This window comes from Grampus griseus (assembly GCF_964374135.1).
Source record: "Grampus griseus genome assembly, chromosome: 3".
Taxonomy (NCBI): domain Eukaryota; kingdom Metazoa; phylum Chordata; class Mammalia; order Artiodactyla; family Delphinidae; genus Grampus; species Grampus griseus.
This window is the reverse complement of record NC_139019.1, coordinates 69,105,898-69,123,333: the sequence shown is the minus strand read 5'-3', so window position 1 is coordinate 69,123,333 and position 17,436 is coordinate 69,105,898. Positions and strand designations below refer to the sequence as shown.

General features: G+C 32.2%; 1 protein-coding gene across 1 annotated transcript in view; it reads right to left on the bottom strand.

Annotated features, from left to right (window-relative positions):
• RASA1 (RAS p21 protein activator 1) overlaps window positions 1–17,436 on the bottom strand; it is a 109,542-nt gene that overhangs the window by 33,273 nt on the left and 58,833 nt on the right. The window contains exons 6-11 of the mRNA XM_082650661.1: window positions 17,301–17,332; window positions 12,915–12,967; window positions 10,427–10,577; window positions 6,428–6,506; window positions 1,142–1,262; window positions 381–537 (exon numbers count right to left, since the gene is read on the bottom strand). Of these exons, the coding sequence (XP_082506787.1) occupies window positions 381–537; window positions 1,142–1,262; window positions 6,428–6,506; window positions 10,427–10,577; window positions 12,915–12,967; window positions 17,301–17,332 (593 nt within the window). The remainder of the gene's footprint in view (window positions 1–380; window positions 538–1,141; window positions 1,263–6,427; window positions 6,507–10,426; window positions 10,578–12,914; window positions 12,968–17,300; window positions 17,333–17,436) is intronic.

The window sequence follows — 17,436 nt, the reverse complement described above, 5'->3', positions numbered from 1 at the left end:
GTTAATAGTACAACTGAGTGTGTCTACTACCATCAGATGCACTGAGTTAACCAAGCATGATAAAATAGGGGAAAGGAGACAAGACTCAAAGTAAGTCAACTCAAAAGAGTGGTGGTAGGTGCAGGCAGGAAACACACTACATACAGATCAAGTCTTACTACAGGAGAGGCATAGATTCCAAAGGTTTCTATGTGATATAGTGGAGTAGAATTTTATGCATAGGTTAGTCTAAAATAAGTAAGGAAGACAGAAATTACCCTAGAGAGTATATGTGACATTTTCAGATTTCACAAATTGGTTTGCTATGCTTTGAAATGATCTGAACATACTATTTTTTTATTAAAACAATTCCAAAAAGAAATAGGAAACCAATTTCTTACCTGCCAAAGAGACTATCATGAACAACATAGACAGAACACACGCTGAGATCTATTAATCCTTTTGGTTTTGTAGCTCGTTTTTCACTTTCAAAATAAATAAGTTGGGCATCACTGCCCTCTAAGATAAAATATAAATTTTTCCACCTTTTTCCTTTGCCTGTTAAAAAAAATTGTTTCCCCTTAGCCAAATAATGAACTATGAAGTCACATATAGTAAAATCATAAAAATTATTGTTGCTAAAAACTAAAAATTAAATATTTTTATTCCAAAGCTTAAATAACACCAATCCTTACAAAATGAGAAAGTGTCTGTAATACATCTGTAGAAAAATATCTTTTGTTATATTGCTTGCTTTAATGAGTCACTGAGTAAGTGACAAGGGTACCTTAACAGTATGTTTAGAGATTTCATTATGATAAAATCTTTAAAATTCTTGCTTAGGATTCATTCTTTTCCAGTCATGAGAAAAAAAACTCTTCTACTAATCATGCACCCCTCAATGCCCCAACATTTCTTAATGCCAAACTGAGGCAAATACATAAAATAGAAACATCAATACTATGAATGTGCCAAGTGCCGATAAGAATTTTCTCTTAAAAAAAAAAAAGTTATGGGGTAAAGAGGGGCTCAAGAATCAGATACCAACTTATTAAATACGTATCTCAGATAAGTTTTATGCCCAATATTTACAATGTTTCTAATAAATGTTAACGGTAAAATACTGAAATTGAATCTTTAGTCTTAAAAGTTTCACACTTACCTTTTTTTAGAAGATAACCTTTTTTAACAATGTTTTTATAAAAGGCATCCTTTGTTTTACGACGAATTGTATTATAAATTTCCTTGCCATCCACTGTATCATTGAGTACTTGTTCTTGATCCTGAATTTTCAAAAATACTAAAATTATTTCATGAATTCTTGATGGAAATGAAGTAAAACCTACTAAACTACCAATTTAAAAACCAGATTGTCTGTCTAGACATTAAAAAAATTTTACTACTAAAATCTAAAATACTGTAACATATATATTATTAAGAGATCTTTGCTTTCCAAAGAAATTTTCAAAAAAGTGCACTTACCATTTCTCAAGAATATGGACAACTAATAAGCTTTTTTTTTTGAAAAATACAGGTTTTTTTGTAAGTTTTACAAGCAACATTGTTTTGAAAACATGAATTTGTCCAAGCATAACTGATAGATTAGAACCAATTTGAGCATAAAGCAAATTCATGTTTGCTTATGGACAATTATATCCATGAGAAACTCTATGTGAATGCAGAAAATTGCACCCAGCTGAACTGAGATGCCTAGGAATATGCAAAATACATCTCAAAAGCCTAAAAGCCTCCCCAGCTTCACCGAGTGTTACACGCCATACCCATCCATTCACATCTGGTGTTCTAACATATCTGATTTCAGATAATCCTCCTTGTACCACTTCCCGCTATTTACAGCCCTTCTGATGGCCTCTTCCACAAGTAAACTTCAGGTCTTTTTCAAGGTAAAGTGCCTTATTTATTGTAATATTTAAATATTTCTTACCCATTTAGCACGTATAAAAACTACGCTACATTTTTACTAGCTTCTTATCTTTATGTGTCACTGATGAAGTTTTTGAGTGTTGTACCCTTAACCCCCTTTTTTCCATAATCCTGTGGTTTTTATTGCATGATTTCATACAACACCATGACTTACAGGAATGTATGTGTGTTAAATGCTAAATCCCTGCCCCCCTCCAAGTAACAAAAAGAATTATGATGTCAGGAAGAATACAAAGCGAAGAGTGCCTTTATAAATGACCTTCCCAAAATAAGTCAATCTTCGATATTACCATCAAGGTCCAATGGACCCAATTTTAGTTTCTTAGTTTCTTTCTTGAGCAGCTCTTACTATTTGCAAGAATTAATATTTTATGACTTTGTTTTCTTAGAGACTTATGGATCCAGCTGATCGTTTTATAAGTCTAAGATATGTTATGGGATTTTCACGAATCATATTTTTCCTATATCTTGAAACACTCTGCTATTTCATCATCGTAGGAACCATTTCATGACTTAACAATTATTCTCAAGTATGCCAAAGAGCAGGCACTGGCAAACCACAGCACATGGACCAAATCTAGCCTACTGCCTGTTTTTGGACATAAGGTTTTATTGGAACACAGCCATGGCTCATTCCTTTACATACTGTCTGTGGTTGCTTTCACACTACAAAGGCAGTTTAGTAACTGAGACAGAGACTGAATGGCCCACAAAACCTAAAATGTTTATTATCTGGTCCTTTACAGAAAAGTTTGCCAGCCCTTGGTCTAGAGGGTGATCCAACAGTGAAATAAATCATCTCTATTGCATCACCCTTTGGCATTTTTTACTGTGTGGCCAACTATTGTAGCATCTTTCAAAAAAGTATAAAAGGCCATCTTTGTTATATTTTTATTAGTTTTCATTGAACACATAAGAAAATTCAGAATTCTTAATTTTCTGATCATAACAGCAAAGAGAAAAAAATTGACAAAGAAAGACGTGTGACAATTATAAAAAGACTCAGATGATAAATGCAAAGAAACAGCAAGACTCTGGGATCTATTGTGATGATAAAATTGATTTTGATAAGCAAAATCTCAGATTATAATTCTTCAGATGGTAATCTCCTTTGGTGATTTTTCTCAAACTAAGAATCGCTGAGTGAATGATATATTTCTAGGGGAAAAGAAATATAGTGCTCTCATCTAGTTAGTGATTCAATAGGAAGGACATCATCATGCAATAACTTGTAACAAGTATCTAGATTATCTTGTTTCCTAAAAGGAAATGAGGATTCTTTAAATTTTTATGATTGTGCACCAAGATTTACTCAGTATGATTTATAATTGGACAAAGGTTACTAGAAGGAAACATATAATGTAGAAATTTTAAAATTCACCATATTGATCATTCTGATGTTTATAAACATAAAAATGTATTACACTTACAAAGCAATAAAGACTGTACTATCCAACAAAATTATGAACCATCAAAGTTTTCAAAAGTATTGCAGTTGATGATGCAAGAAGAGCAAGAAAGACTCATAAACTAGAACCCAGTTGAAATATATTTAAAATCTGGAATCAGTACTGCATTTTGACAGTAAAAACGTAAGAAGAACCAGAGTAATCATAAGAACTTATAAAAGATGTATCTGAAATTTGGATTTACAAGATGGATATGTTCCAAGTCCGTGCATGACAGTGGATGAGCAGTTAGCTGCCTTCTATTTCAAGTATGTAACCCTTTATAACCAAGGAAATATGGAACAAAAATGGGGTTTGCTACATTTAAATTCTTATTAAATTTTCTAATAAAGTTTTTTTGTACTAAACCTTTATTCTTACTTCTACAAATTATTCAGAAAATGACTAAGAATATAAAAAATTTGAAAAGATACATCGCACCCAGATGATAAATAGTGATGACTACCTCCCTAGTTGTATAGATTTGTGCTTACCAGTCTTTATTACAGTAGTGATAATATTTACTGTTAGGTGCAGAATGGGGCACATTTGTAGTTTATTTAAGACATATTACTACACTAACATTTGGATTTAAATATCTGATTTCAAGATAATCTATATAAGTCTTTCCTACTTATTTTAAGATAGGGGCTGATCAACTGATCTGTAACTCCTACATTAGAAGACACTACAGAAGAACTCCTACATTAGAAGACACTAGAAGACACTATTAGAGGCCACAACAGTGAGAAGCCCGCGTACCGCAAAAAAAAAAAAAAGTTAAATAAATTAATACGTATAAGAAACAGTGCCTAGAATATAGTGCTCCAAAAATGTTAGATATCAATATTTTTAGTGTGGGGTGCATTGTCTCAAAAGGCTCCTTCTTTTCCTGTAATTCGTCTGAAGTGTTAGTTCCACTAAGTTAGCACACCTAGCTAGGGACTCTGCTCTTTCTCTTCCAGCATCTTACCTGGAGTGGGAGTATGCAGGATCACCTCAGGGGGAATGAGATGATTCTGCTAGCTAATCACTTTTACATTAATAAAAGGACATTTTTAGCCTTTGGGTTCTCTAATAGTTAGAATCCTGCTAGGAAGGATAGGTAAGTGTTATGATTCTCAAACTTCTACTGTAACCTACTTTTACTCCAGGCCCAAAATAATTGACTTCAAATAGCATTTAATGGTTTTTGTGAAGTAATCAAATTGCTCTGTAATCAGCATTTGTTATTTCTGAAGTATTCAAAGCATTATAGGCATTTTTGCAGATGACAATAATCTGAGGTTTGTTCAGTTATGAAACAGTAACACAAGTAAGAATGAGGCTCACTGTATATTTGAAGTAATTCTTAAAACTATCTCATAACATAAGTATAAAGTTTAAGTTTACTAGATGTCAAATGCTATTTTTCCAACTGTAAAAAATTAAATTAGAAAATTCTAAGCATAAATTCAGGATGGGAAAAATGCATGACTTAACTTGTGGGCCAATAAAATAAAATTTGTTAAAAAAATTTGTTGACTTAGAAACAATTTAAAATCATCATTAATTCAAACAGCCAATGTGAATCAGAATTTTAAGGATATAGCAATGGGACTGAGTGGCAGGATCTGTCATTTGTAGGTAAAGGCACCTCTGATTCCTAATAAAAAGATCCTAAGCTGTGGTTTCTAGAAAGCACATACCGCACTATGTGGTTTTAAAAAAAATTGGTCAAAGTCCGCCAGAACTGCCAACAAAAGTGGTACATCATTGCTAACTACAGATACTAGGAGGGTGTCAACAAGGAAGTAAAACTTGAGATGGATCTTAAACTTGCAGGATTTAGATAGGCAGAGAGGAAGAAACTGACATGGAGACAGCAACAAACACAATAAGACACATTAGTGATAATTCAGAGGATGAAGTGAGTGCTTCCTGTTGGAAAGGAGCTATTCATTCAATTAATATTGATTGAATACCTAATGCCTAGTACTATTCTAGGCACTAGGAATACAACACAAAACACTTGCCCTCCTAAACTTTACATTCTACCAGAAAAGCATGAGGAACTGAAGCAAGATACATTAAAATGTTTCAAGATGATGATTCTTAAATTTATATTAAGCATCAGAATAATGATGACCCCCACCCCCCGCCTTCAGCAGCTGCAATGAATAGTAGGCTATAACCATCAGAAACTAACTTGTTCGGAGGAAGAAATATTGAGAAGCTCGAGACACTACAAATCACTATGAAAGTTTAGTGGGGTACCCAAAACCTCTCACAATCTTTCTTTATGTCCCTAGAATATCACTACCTCCATTTTCCACATAGGAAAATTCTTAATCACTCCTTTGAAGTACCTTTTTCTAACCCCTGCTACAACCTTTTCCCACCACACTTTAGGAAGTATCATGGGCAAGAAACAGAAGCTAATCAATCACCCTATGCATTAAGCAACTAGTATTCAACAGGCCCTCTTGTTCAAGGCCTGTCTTCTTATGTTCTGGACTTCAGCCACTCTTGCCTTCCCTAGGACCTTGTACGTGGGGTATTGCCATTACCCCATCCCTCACCCACCACTGTCACTCTCCTCCCGAGTACAGAGACATGCTCAAAAATTTCTCACCATAAAACTACAGGCAAATAAAACAAAGAAGTAAAAAGTTTAAAGGTCTTTTGGCCCTACATCATCTTCTAGCTATCATTTTTTAATTTATTTTCTTTTCTTACCAGTCTCACCTAGATAAGCCTGGCTGTGATTTATCCTGGCTGTCTCCACTTTTGCCTCCAACAAACTCACTCCTTGACCCAGTGCAACTAGGCTTCTGTCCCCACCACTGCTTCTATTCTCAAAAAGCCACCAAGGACTTCCTAATAATTATCTAGAACCAACATAAATAAAAACTAAGAGATTCGCTTATAAGTATTCACTTTCTGAAAGAATCTGTATAATCTGCAGTTTTAAATTTTATCCAATTTCAAATGCATGGATGTGTGCATAAACATATCACCAAAAATGCATTTTAAAATAAAATGCTAATTATTGTTAAAAGAAAAACAACACTGACCTGCATTGGTACAGGTTCCTTAAGATAATACCCTTCAACAATTTGTTCTTTTCGATAGTGATCTATGATGTCCCCAATGCTGTTAAAATAAAAATTACTAACATTGACATAATTTGTCTCATAAAAATTGCAAATCTTAAAGATACACCAAACCTTGTTAGCAAGGATTCTCTATTTGCAAGTCTTTTCCAAAGTATATAACCAGAATACATTAACAGACTATATGATCATTACAGTCACATTACTTTAGAAAAACAAGAATGTTCCTACTATTGGTTTACAGATCAGAAATACTTGAGTCAGAGATTTCAATTTTCCATCAACGTACTCAAAGCACCACTATACGTGAGGAAATGATTAAAAGTCTTTTTTTTTTTTTTTAAACAAAAGTATCTGAGAGACTGAGAAAGAAAAACCGACAGACAAACGGCATTTATTTTTAGCAAGTAGTGAATTCAGGTAAACTTCAAGAATTTTTATCATCAAAACATTTACATATTCTGCTTTTATATTAATCAGATGGAGTTAGGTCATGAGACATAAATAGCAGGTGAAAGCAGAAACAAATTTAAAAAAAAAAAGGAAGAAAGAAAGACAGAAAGACCAGGAGCTAACCTTATATGTAGGATTATCACTACAGTAGGAAGGGCCTATTGATGATTTTGATAAAAAGTGCTATACAATATTCTTAATATTTGGGAAATACTACAAATAAAACAAAACTGAAAATAACATTATATAATGTATTTTAACACAAATTTTAACATGACATAATGAGTTTTTTAAATATAAAATGTTTCTCATGATCAGTTTGTCATTTTATTGTCCTGAATATGTAAATTCTAGAATTTTAAACTGTCCTTTAATACACTAGAGGAATTGGTATTTAACGACAGCTATGCAACATTTCTCAAAACAGATCTCATTAATTTACCCCTTGGTTTTTTTCATGTTCTTCCTACTGATCCAATAATTGGAATAAACACACACACATATATATTTATATATATATTTATACATATATTTATATATATACATAATTGGATATATATTTATCACTTGATTTTTTTTCACAGTTCTTCCTACTGAAAAAATAATTGGAACATATGTTGTCTTTTATCTTTGGAGATACATATACATATATACACACACATATATATCTCTGATAATAAAATATCTGCTATACTACAAAATTATTTTAAACTAAATAAAGTATAATGTTAAAAAGCAAATAGAAGATTTGAAAGATTAATAAAAAAATTATGGATGAATATGAACTAAATACCAGATGTAGCATTTAACAGGAGGGGGTAGGGGAATGAGAAAAGTAAAAAGGTATTATCACAGAAGGACAAAGAAGGTTATACGTTTTTAAAGGAAAAATGTTAACACTAAAGAAAAACGAAAATCAGAAAGAATACATTTGAAGATACCTAGGTACCACAACAGAGATGACTATGTGTTTCAAAGCAAAAGGCACCAAATCTGAGAAAATATCCAAGGTCTCTGGCTCTACAACTGTAAATGCAATCTATTCTGTGTAGCACCTCAATGTTACGATATAATTCTTGACCATGAGCTGAAAGAACAGAATACTACTGCATGGAGTACATACAGTTCAGACTGTCCAGGAGCAAATTTACAAGCATGTGGCAACCCATCAGATATATTTTTTACCAATGACCTGGACTTCCAAGAAGTTTTTTTTTTTAATTACTCTTTAGTTCATAGTCTACCCAGATATGCCTAAGGAAACAGTCAAGAGAGACACAACAAACAAAAATTTCCTAGACATTCCATAGTTCTAGCCATGAAATCAGATTTACAACTCAGAAAATTAAAACATGTTAACTATAAACCTGTAAAATAACTGTGAGTTTCTAGAGATACTATATCCTGTACTTTCATTTTAATAATTTACTTTTTAATAAATATAACTCTCTCTCTTCTTGAACACTACATGTTAGTAATCTTAAACGTCTGACCAAAATCTTCCCTCTCCCTTCTTAATCACCATCTCAACTACTCTCTTCCTACTGATTTTCCTATGCATAGTTGTACATCCTTGAATTTATCAGTCAGCTTACCATCTTTTCTAGAAGACCTGAGCACTAATAACGTAGGAACAGTATCTTTTTTCTTTACTATATATGCACAGATCTGTATAATACACTTCAAAAAGTAGATCACTCAATAAATGTTTACTGAATTATATTTGTTGTTAAATGCCTCTCCTACTTTTCTAAAATTTTAAATATAGGAATATTAAAGTTATGTCTCAACAATGTAGTTTCTAAATGAAACGGACATAACTGCTACTTCTCTTTGCCTGAAGACTAATGTAGAGTTAATGTGGAGACAGGTCAGCAGAATTTGGCTCTGTTACAGATTTATTGGATAATCCAACTTTACACTTCCATATCTAAACAATAAGTGATAATCATAAAGGTGTATCTTCTTAGAAATTACTTCATTACTGACATTAATGCTGAAATGGAGTATGGATTTCCAAAACAATTATAAAAACTGCCATTTTCTAGGCATGAGGGTCACATAGTTCCAGCTTTCCTTTAAAAATGATTTTTTTTAATATTAAAGCTAACAACAACAATACTCCTGAATTTTATAAGATGAACATATACAAGGGGAATAAACAGTCTAATTTGGGGGAATGACCACGGACACTACATTAACATATATTTGAAAAAAATTTAAATCATAATTTTGCAAGCAGACTAATAATTTGGAAAGAAATATACTTCAAATATGTATTTCTTCCTGTTTCATTCTGGTCTTTATCAACAAAAGAGACTACCTTTATACATTTTACAGGCTGCCTCCATTATGTAGGAAGAATTTTCATCTTTAGAGAATGTATCGTAAAGAAGTTTAAATCAAGCAAAACAAACTTCCACCAGAATTAATGTAAAATACTTTATCTTAAAAAAAACTCCATGCAAACATTTATCAATTCAGTTAAGAATGTTTTCAATTTATTGTTTTATATATTCTATGCCCCTAGAAACCTGGACAATGGGAAAATTTAATTTACCTTCATAGAGAGCTCAAACTGCACCTAGCTAGATTTTCAGTGAGGATGTCTAGATCAGACTGTAATGCTAGAAGGGGTTCAAGCAGCTCATATATGAGGTGTGTGAAAAGGTCCAATCGTCTACACTCATCTTCCATTTGATGTCGTATCACTCACTATCCACTGAATAACCGGCAAGCAACAGAACTTGTTTTAGGTTTTTTGCTCTGTTCTATTTTAAGGCATTAAACTAGGAAAATGCCGGCATTTTAGCTTACACTAGCCTCCAAAAGAGGAAAATCATTCTACTCCAGAGTTATCCGGAATGGGAAAACGTTTACACTCAGAAATAAAATGAAAGATTACTTTCTATTATGCAGAAAAAAAAACAGCTGACATTCTATCATATGTTTTTTTCTATTAACTGGTTTTCCTAATCAAGTGAATGAAGTCCAACCTGAGTTTTGGGACAAGCAAAGAGTTTACCAAGAATTTTAAAGGTGAGAAGTAGGAACCAATAATTACAAATAATACCAACTTGAGAACAACCCAATTATTTTGGGGTAACATTATTAATAAGTCTCAGGTAAAAAGGTTCTTAAAGAGTGACCTATTAAAATGTCTCACTGATAAAAAATGGTAATATATTTTCTTTTTCTTAGATTAAATGTTCTGCTGTCCTACAGATAATGTATGGATTTAGCAAATTTGCTTCAAATAACTTGTGCATAACTAATCAAAAAATTACATAATTTTGGAAGGAAATAACAAGTTATTAATTTATATTCACATTTGACACTAGCTAAAGAATTCTTGGATATGACTACTACTAAATTATATTAAATGTCTTATAATTTTAAATATTACAAAGTCAGAAACTTTTATATAATTTTGATTCTGATATATTATATTATCAAGATTTCAACTCTCCTTGCCAAAAGTAAAACTAAAAATTTCTCACAACTTACCTGTTATAATATCGACCTCCCATCATAAACTGATTGTTTGGTGTTGGACATATTTTAAATCGCTGAATATTTTCATTGGTCCGAAAATAAAGTGAATAGTCACCAGGAGTATTATCTGATGGCCTCACAAGAAAACTGCAGACTTGACCAACTATAAAAATTAAGCTGTTAGTTTTATTCCCTAATTATCAAATTAAAAAAGAAAAAGCGTTAAGTAGTACAATTACAAAATACATTCAAAAGTCAAAAACATATGTAAAATTTTCACCAGGAACTTTTGATTGTTTTGGTTTGGTTTTTTTTTTTTGGCTGCACTGCACAGCTTGCAGGATTTAGTTCCCCGACCAGGGACTGAACCTAGATTTCATTGCCAGGGCAATGAAAGCGCCAAGTCCTAACCACTGGACCACCAGAGAATTCCTGAAACTTTTTTAAAATAAAGATAATTTTAAGGCAATTTCTTTTTGTATTTTCTGGTTTATGAGGCACAACCATCCATGATGTTGCTTGTCTTTATTACATAAAAATACAGGGCAGAAATGTGCAGCACTGACTTCTGGTTAATAAGTCTACACCTGTCATAACTTGGAAAGAATACTCTAACCACAGATGGGGTTACTGGCTAAAACTACTACATTCTGTTTGCAAAAGAAAAGTCTAAAAAAGTTAAAGTGAATTTTATTTAAGAACACTCTGTACTTAAGTAATGCTTCTGATTAAACATTAAAAAGTCATAACTATAATAAAATAGTACCAAAAGCTTACAAAAGTAGATTCAAAACAACTGAAATATTTGTGTACCTAATCAAAATCAATACACATGCACTATTTTTCATTTAATAGGCACAATCTTGAATAGTCATACAGAAGCAAATTATCATGTATTAAATATTTTCATATTAATTTTAGAGAAGTCTTTTTGACATCTGCAATTGGCAGTGACTTTTACCACTAAGATGCTTTTTTACCTTTTCTCTGTTTAAGTCCTAATGACAGAAAAGATCAGAACTTGATTGCTTTTAGGAAAGCACAATGACCACTTAGAATATCAGACGTCATTTTTATGTAAATTACTAATAGTTCCAATCATCTATCCAAGGCATTTACTACCAAGTAATTTCATGTTCAATACAAAAAATAAGAATTACTGCAAAACTGTGCATGCAAGTGCTTATGTGCTTTAGTGCTTATTTTTCCTGGGAGAAAATCATCAGACTCTTAAAAGAGCACATGACCGAAAGAAAATAAAAACTAACGTAAGGAAATTAAGTTTAGCTCTTTTTCAATTTACATGTCTAAAACAAGACTGAGTGCCTCAGGTATTTGGTGGTGCAAGTTCAAAATCATAAGTGTATATTCAAAATTCAGTAAATTCACTAAAATAAATATTTTGGTCCCACTTTGAAAGCAGGTAGCATGTCATTTTGGTTGAGCATTTGGTCTCTGTTACTACCATATAGAATTACCATGTTCTTTAATGAATTTTTAACCTATATCCCCACAATAAAATTGAATACTTCCTAAAACTGCCATACATCTTTCAAAAGAGCTAACTATTAATTACATTAAAGGCTATGACTTATGTCTTGAACAGTAACTCAGATAAGATCTTTAAATGATCAGTGGTTTATTCATCATATACATTGAACTCTGGTCATTTTTAAAGAACTAAGACTTCTAAGTTACAGATTACTTATTAACTTCTCTCAAATCCTTCTAAAGTACGGTTTCCTGAAGAGATATTTGGTAACTAAATTAATTCAGTCTCAAATTTTAGTTAGGATAAGTGATAATGAAATAGTTTTTGTTTTAAATAATAAACCCACAGTACAATTCAATTTTTATTTTGCATATCTCTGTAACCACACAGTTTTAGGAAATGTTAAAATCAACATATTTTAAATAAGGCCCAATTTTATAATTCTACAAGTATACAAAGATAAATGCAAGAACATTTGCTGCACCTGAACAGCAAGAAAATGAAAACAACATGATATTCCTCTATAAGAGACTGATAATAAATTATGGTATTTGTACAATGGAAAGCTTACGGTCATTAAAAAGAATAATGAAAATTTATATATGCAGATACGGAATGATTTCCCAAAATACATCTCAACATGAAAAAAGTGTGTTGTATGTTCCTGTGAGAGCGTGTGGGGGGGTATGTGTAGCGGGGTAAGTAGGGGTGAGGAAGAAAGACAGACATGAAACTTCTGGAAAAAACACTCATCTGGCACTGCTTCTAAGGAAGAATACAGGGGCCTGGTGCAGAAGGAAAACACACTGCACTGAATTTTATACTGCATGTTTTCAACTAAAGAACACCCAAAACCAAGAACAGCAATTTATCTATGCTGGGCAAGAAATTACAATATACATAAATATCAAATGAATGCTAAAGGCAAAATACATGATAAATGGTTGGTTCACTTTTTTATTCTTTTTAAATAACAACATTAGAAAAGGAAAGTGAATATATAAATACCTGTCATTAGTAAATTATAAGCTTCTTGTTTGGAAATTTTCCCATGGAACCATCTTGAAAAAAGAATATATTAAATATGTAAATCAAAAGTCTTTTTTGCTGTTATACCATCAAAACTAAACAACACAAGTTTAATTCAAGCTGACATAATGAAATAAATGCAATGCAATTGATCAAATGACCTCATTCCTTTTACATTTGTTACTACACTTTGTAAACATGCCTAAGTTCAACAAAATATAGAAAAATTAGGGACTATCTATTATTAACTACAATTTCCATATTAATTACCAATACAAAAACAGCAATGATTTTAATTCTGATAATGACAAATTGTTAAGCTTACATCATAGCTAGCATTCTTTTTTCTTTTTATTAGGAGGGGGGAGTGGTAGAGGTAGAGCCTACCAGAACTGCCCGGAAAAAAAATTAGTGGATTAATTTTTCTCATACTTCTCTCAAAGTGAATTTCTCTATAAGTTCTCTCTTCAAATCAACATGGTTGATTCATACTTTACTGAAAGCCAGAAAATAAGACTGAATGATGAGAAATAATAGATACCAACATCAAGAACTGAAAGAAAAGAATGACTTAGTATTACTAATTCTATTTGAGCTAATGGCCTATCATATCAGATTGCTAGAATATTTAATGTTCTGCATACTTAAAATAAGCCTTTAGAAATTATTATAAAAGGCATTATAGTCAAAATCTACTGCATATAATAACTAAAGTATTTAAATAATTTACCTTAAAATGATATATCTGTTTTAAAAAATTAATTACTAGTAATTACTTAAAATCTCTCATCTGAAGGACTATTATCTATCTTGCTGATTAAGACGTGTTATATGTTAATACCAAGCTGACAACTCTAGATTATCTCTCTACCACTTTGCCATATATTCTTAGGGTCTATAATTATTTTTAATTGTGGCTTAAAGAACAAGTTGGAAAGTAAAAATACTACAAGACTAAAATATATAAATGCCCTAAAATCCAATGTTACAGGTTTAGAGGCTGTTCATACTGTTTTAAATTATCCATATTATTACTGGTCAGAGTATAAAATATAACTGAATTTTTAAATTTTCACATGAATAAAATGTTAAACTTTTACTTTCTCTCTTTAACTTTATTCCAACCCTTAACTCACTAATTCAGATTTCCTGAGGCTCATAAAGCTAATTATGAATCATTTAAAACAAGTATACAATAACTGGAGCAGTCCAGGCTGCCTTAAAAGGCAGTAAAGTGCCATCCTGCGTTCAAACACAGCTGAAATGACCATTTACTACAAATGCTAAAACAACATTTCTATATTCTAGTAGACAGTTGATTAGATGACCTCGAAGGCCCATTCTATATTTCTCTATAGCTAGAATAAAGGAGAAAAGGGGAATCTGAAAGGGGGAGGGGGCAAAAAATAGCGTTTAGAGAACAAATTGGCAATACTGCTTTCTGAAAGGATTGGATCTGAGTTTCCTCATTCAGGCATTTATTACCACATGTAAAATGAGTATATTTCAAGCACATGGTTTGTATCAATAATAGAAAAATGAGACTGTGACCTTAGGAAGTCCCCATTCTAGTAAGAAAAAGGAACATAAATACTGTATAACTATAAAAAGAATGTAGAAAATATAACAAAGCGCAGTGATAGGTACATGCTGAGGGCATTTTTAGAATAACAGAGAAGGGCAACCAATTCTGTAGGGTGTATAAGGGGGAAGATAACAGAAGACTTCTTGGGAAGAGTGATAAATAGGTTAAGTCTCTAAGTAAGAATAGGCACTAACCAAACACAATGGAGGGGAATTCTGGCCTAGGAAGTAGCTTGAGCGAAGGAGAAAAACAGTACTGAGCATTTGAAGATCTACAAGCCGGAGAGTAGAATATAAAACTAGAAATGACAAGAGATAGGGCTTATAAAGGACACAAGACCTGGATCAGATCTTTTCAGACTCTGCTAAGGTAAAGAGAATCAGGCAAGAATTTTAAGTGAGAAAGTAATACAGTCAGACGCATGTTTTAGGTAGATTATTCTAGCTGTTAGAAGAAAGGATTTGAGGAGACTAAAGTGTCAAGCAAGACCAACTTAGAGGTTATTGCTACATCAAAGTCCTAGTACGAGATGAAAAGGGCCTGAACTAGAATATGGTTGCTTAAGACTGAGAAGAAGGCACACATTCAAGACATATTTTAGAAGATAAAAACAGCAGGACTTGGTACTTGTGTCATGGAAATATGGAGCTGAAAAGGAACACAGCTAAAATTATACCATCTATTTAGTCTGAAAAGGCACTCGGGGATGTTACTGAGGATGCTTCACTGCCAGTCAACACCTTAAGAAATCAGAAGGAGCTGACAAATACATAAAATAAACCAACAATGCAAATTTAGCTTATGCTAAATACCAAATAAGTTGAAAACTATAAAGTTCAGAATACGGAATAATCACAAATGTATTAAATTTTAAAAAAAGATTTCCCAGTGAAACTGGGATTTATACCTTTTAAGAAAACTGGATATAGCTTTAAATGTTTATTGGTATTTGACCTCTCTTTTTTTTCTTTTCTTTTTAAAAAGAATTTATGGTATTATTTTAAATAGGGATAAAAATATAGATTTCTTGCTTCTCTTGAAAATCAGGAGGCTTTCATAACACTAGACTCACACACATTTACACATCAGTTAGACCGGTCACCTCACTGCCAGCAAACACTGTCTAGTTTTTGACTTCCTGCAGTCTTCTGTGATACAAACAGTAAATGTTAGTTTCCATTTACTACCACACTTGCAGTGTTATTTTCTTACAGTAGCCAAACATTTCCATGTTCCTTGATCGCTATCAAAGTGGGAAAATAAGAAAGATCAAGATTATTGTAATTTGAGAAAAATGGGAATATATACACCTGACCCAGTTCATTTGCTTACATTATCTGTATGCCTCCTCCAAACATTAATTAGAATTTGCAACTCCTCACACAGGTAGTGAGAAGACTTCAAACTAGTACTATCAACAAAGTACAGTCTCACTGATGAAGCCTACTTTGCAGCTGCACAGAACAATAAGGAAAATGAACTCAGAAAATCTCATATGTTCCACTTAAGAAAGGGTGGGAACTAAATTAGATGACTGAAAGTGGAGTATTCAGTTTGTTTTCATGTTCTAATGGTTAGAATTCAGAATAAGCAAACACTCGAGAGGCAAGCCTTAAATTCCATCCATAATTGCCGACAGGAAGGAAAGAAAAAATATTCCACTGAAAACATATTAGATGAACAGTTTATTAAAATAATATGAGTAAAACAGAATTTGGATTAAGAGTTAAGCCCTTTAGATACGGGGAGGGGGAAGGGTAAACTGGGACGAAGTGAGAGAGTAGCATTGACATATATACACTACCAAATGTAAAATAGATAGCTAGTGGGAAGCAGCTGCATAGCACAGGGAGATCAGCTCGGTGCTTTGTGACCATCTAGAGGGGTGGGATAGGGAGGGTGAGAGGGAGATGCAAGAGGGAAGGGATATGGGGATATATGTATACATATAGCTGATTCGCTTTGTTATACAGCAGAAACTAACACACCATTGTAAAGCAATTATACTCCAATAAAGATGTTAAAAAAGAAAAGAAAAAGAAAAAAAAATTTTTTTGAAGTTAAGCCCTTTAAAAGAAAACATATACAAATAAATATCAAGAGGGATGAGAAGGACACTAAAAAATATCTTCAAGGACATTAATAAAATCAGAGCAAAGCTGAAACACCATGTTGAGTGATCTCCCATAAAAGCAACTAATAACTTCTGGAATATAAGAGAAAAATGTAGCAAACAGTAGGAATATAAAATAAGAATGTGGCAAGTAGTAGGTGTAGTAATACCTGGTCTTTGAATTAGCCCTTATACTTAAAATCAGCCTGAAAAAATTATGAAAATAAAGTCCTTGCAGAATCTTATTAATATGGTAAAGAACCATAATTTGGGGGAAAAGCTCTCTGACTTTAAAAAAACAAAACAAAAACTGAACCATAAAGTACATAAAAGATAATGGCAATAAAAACAAGAAACACTATGAATAAATCAATAAGAAAACCAAAAACAATGTGAGGAATTATGACATTCATAATGTTATTAATGTACTGTTTATCAAAAAGTCTTTAGTTTGGTGATATAAGAGTTATATGTAGGTATAAGCCACCTTCATTATCACTAGGTCCTTAAGAAAATAGTTAGAAATCAACTCAAGCCAAATAAAAAAAAATGTTTAAGTCAGCTCAAGAAGTATCAATTTTCTTTTAAAATATTTTTAGATCAAAGTTTTCCAATTAGTAAGTTTACAATATATTTTTTTCCCCTTTAATAGTTAACACAGACTTACATTTTGCCTTCATGTGGATCTTCTTCCCGGCCCTAAAGGGAAAGACATTAAGACAGTTTTTATGTAATTATTAATATATTTTAATTAAAATTAATAAAATCTTATCTTCAAACATATCTACACCCTGACCTTCATA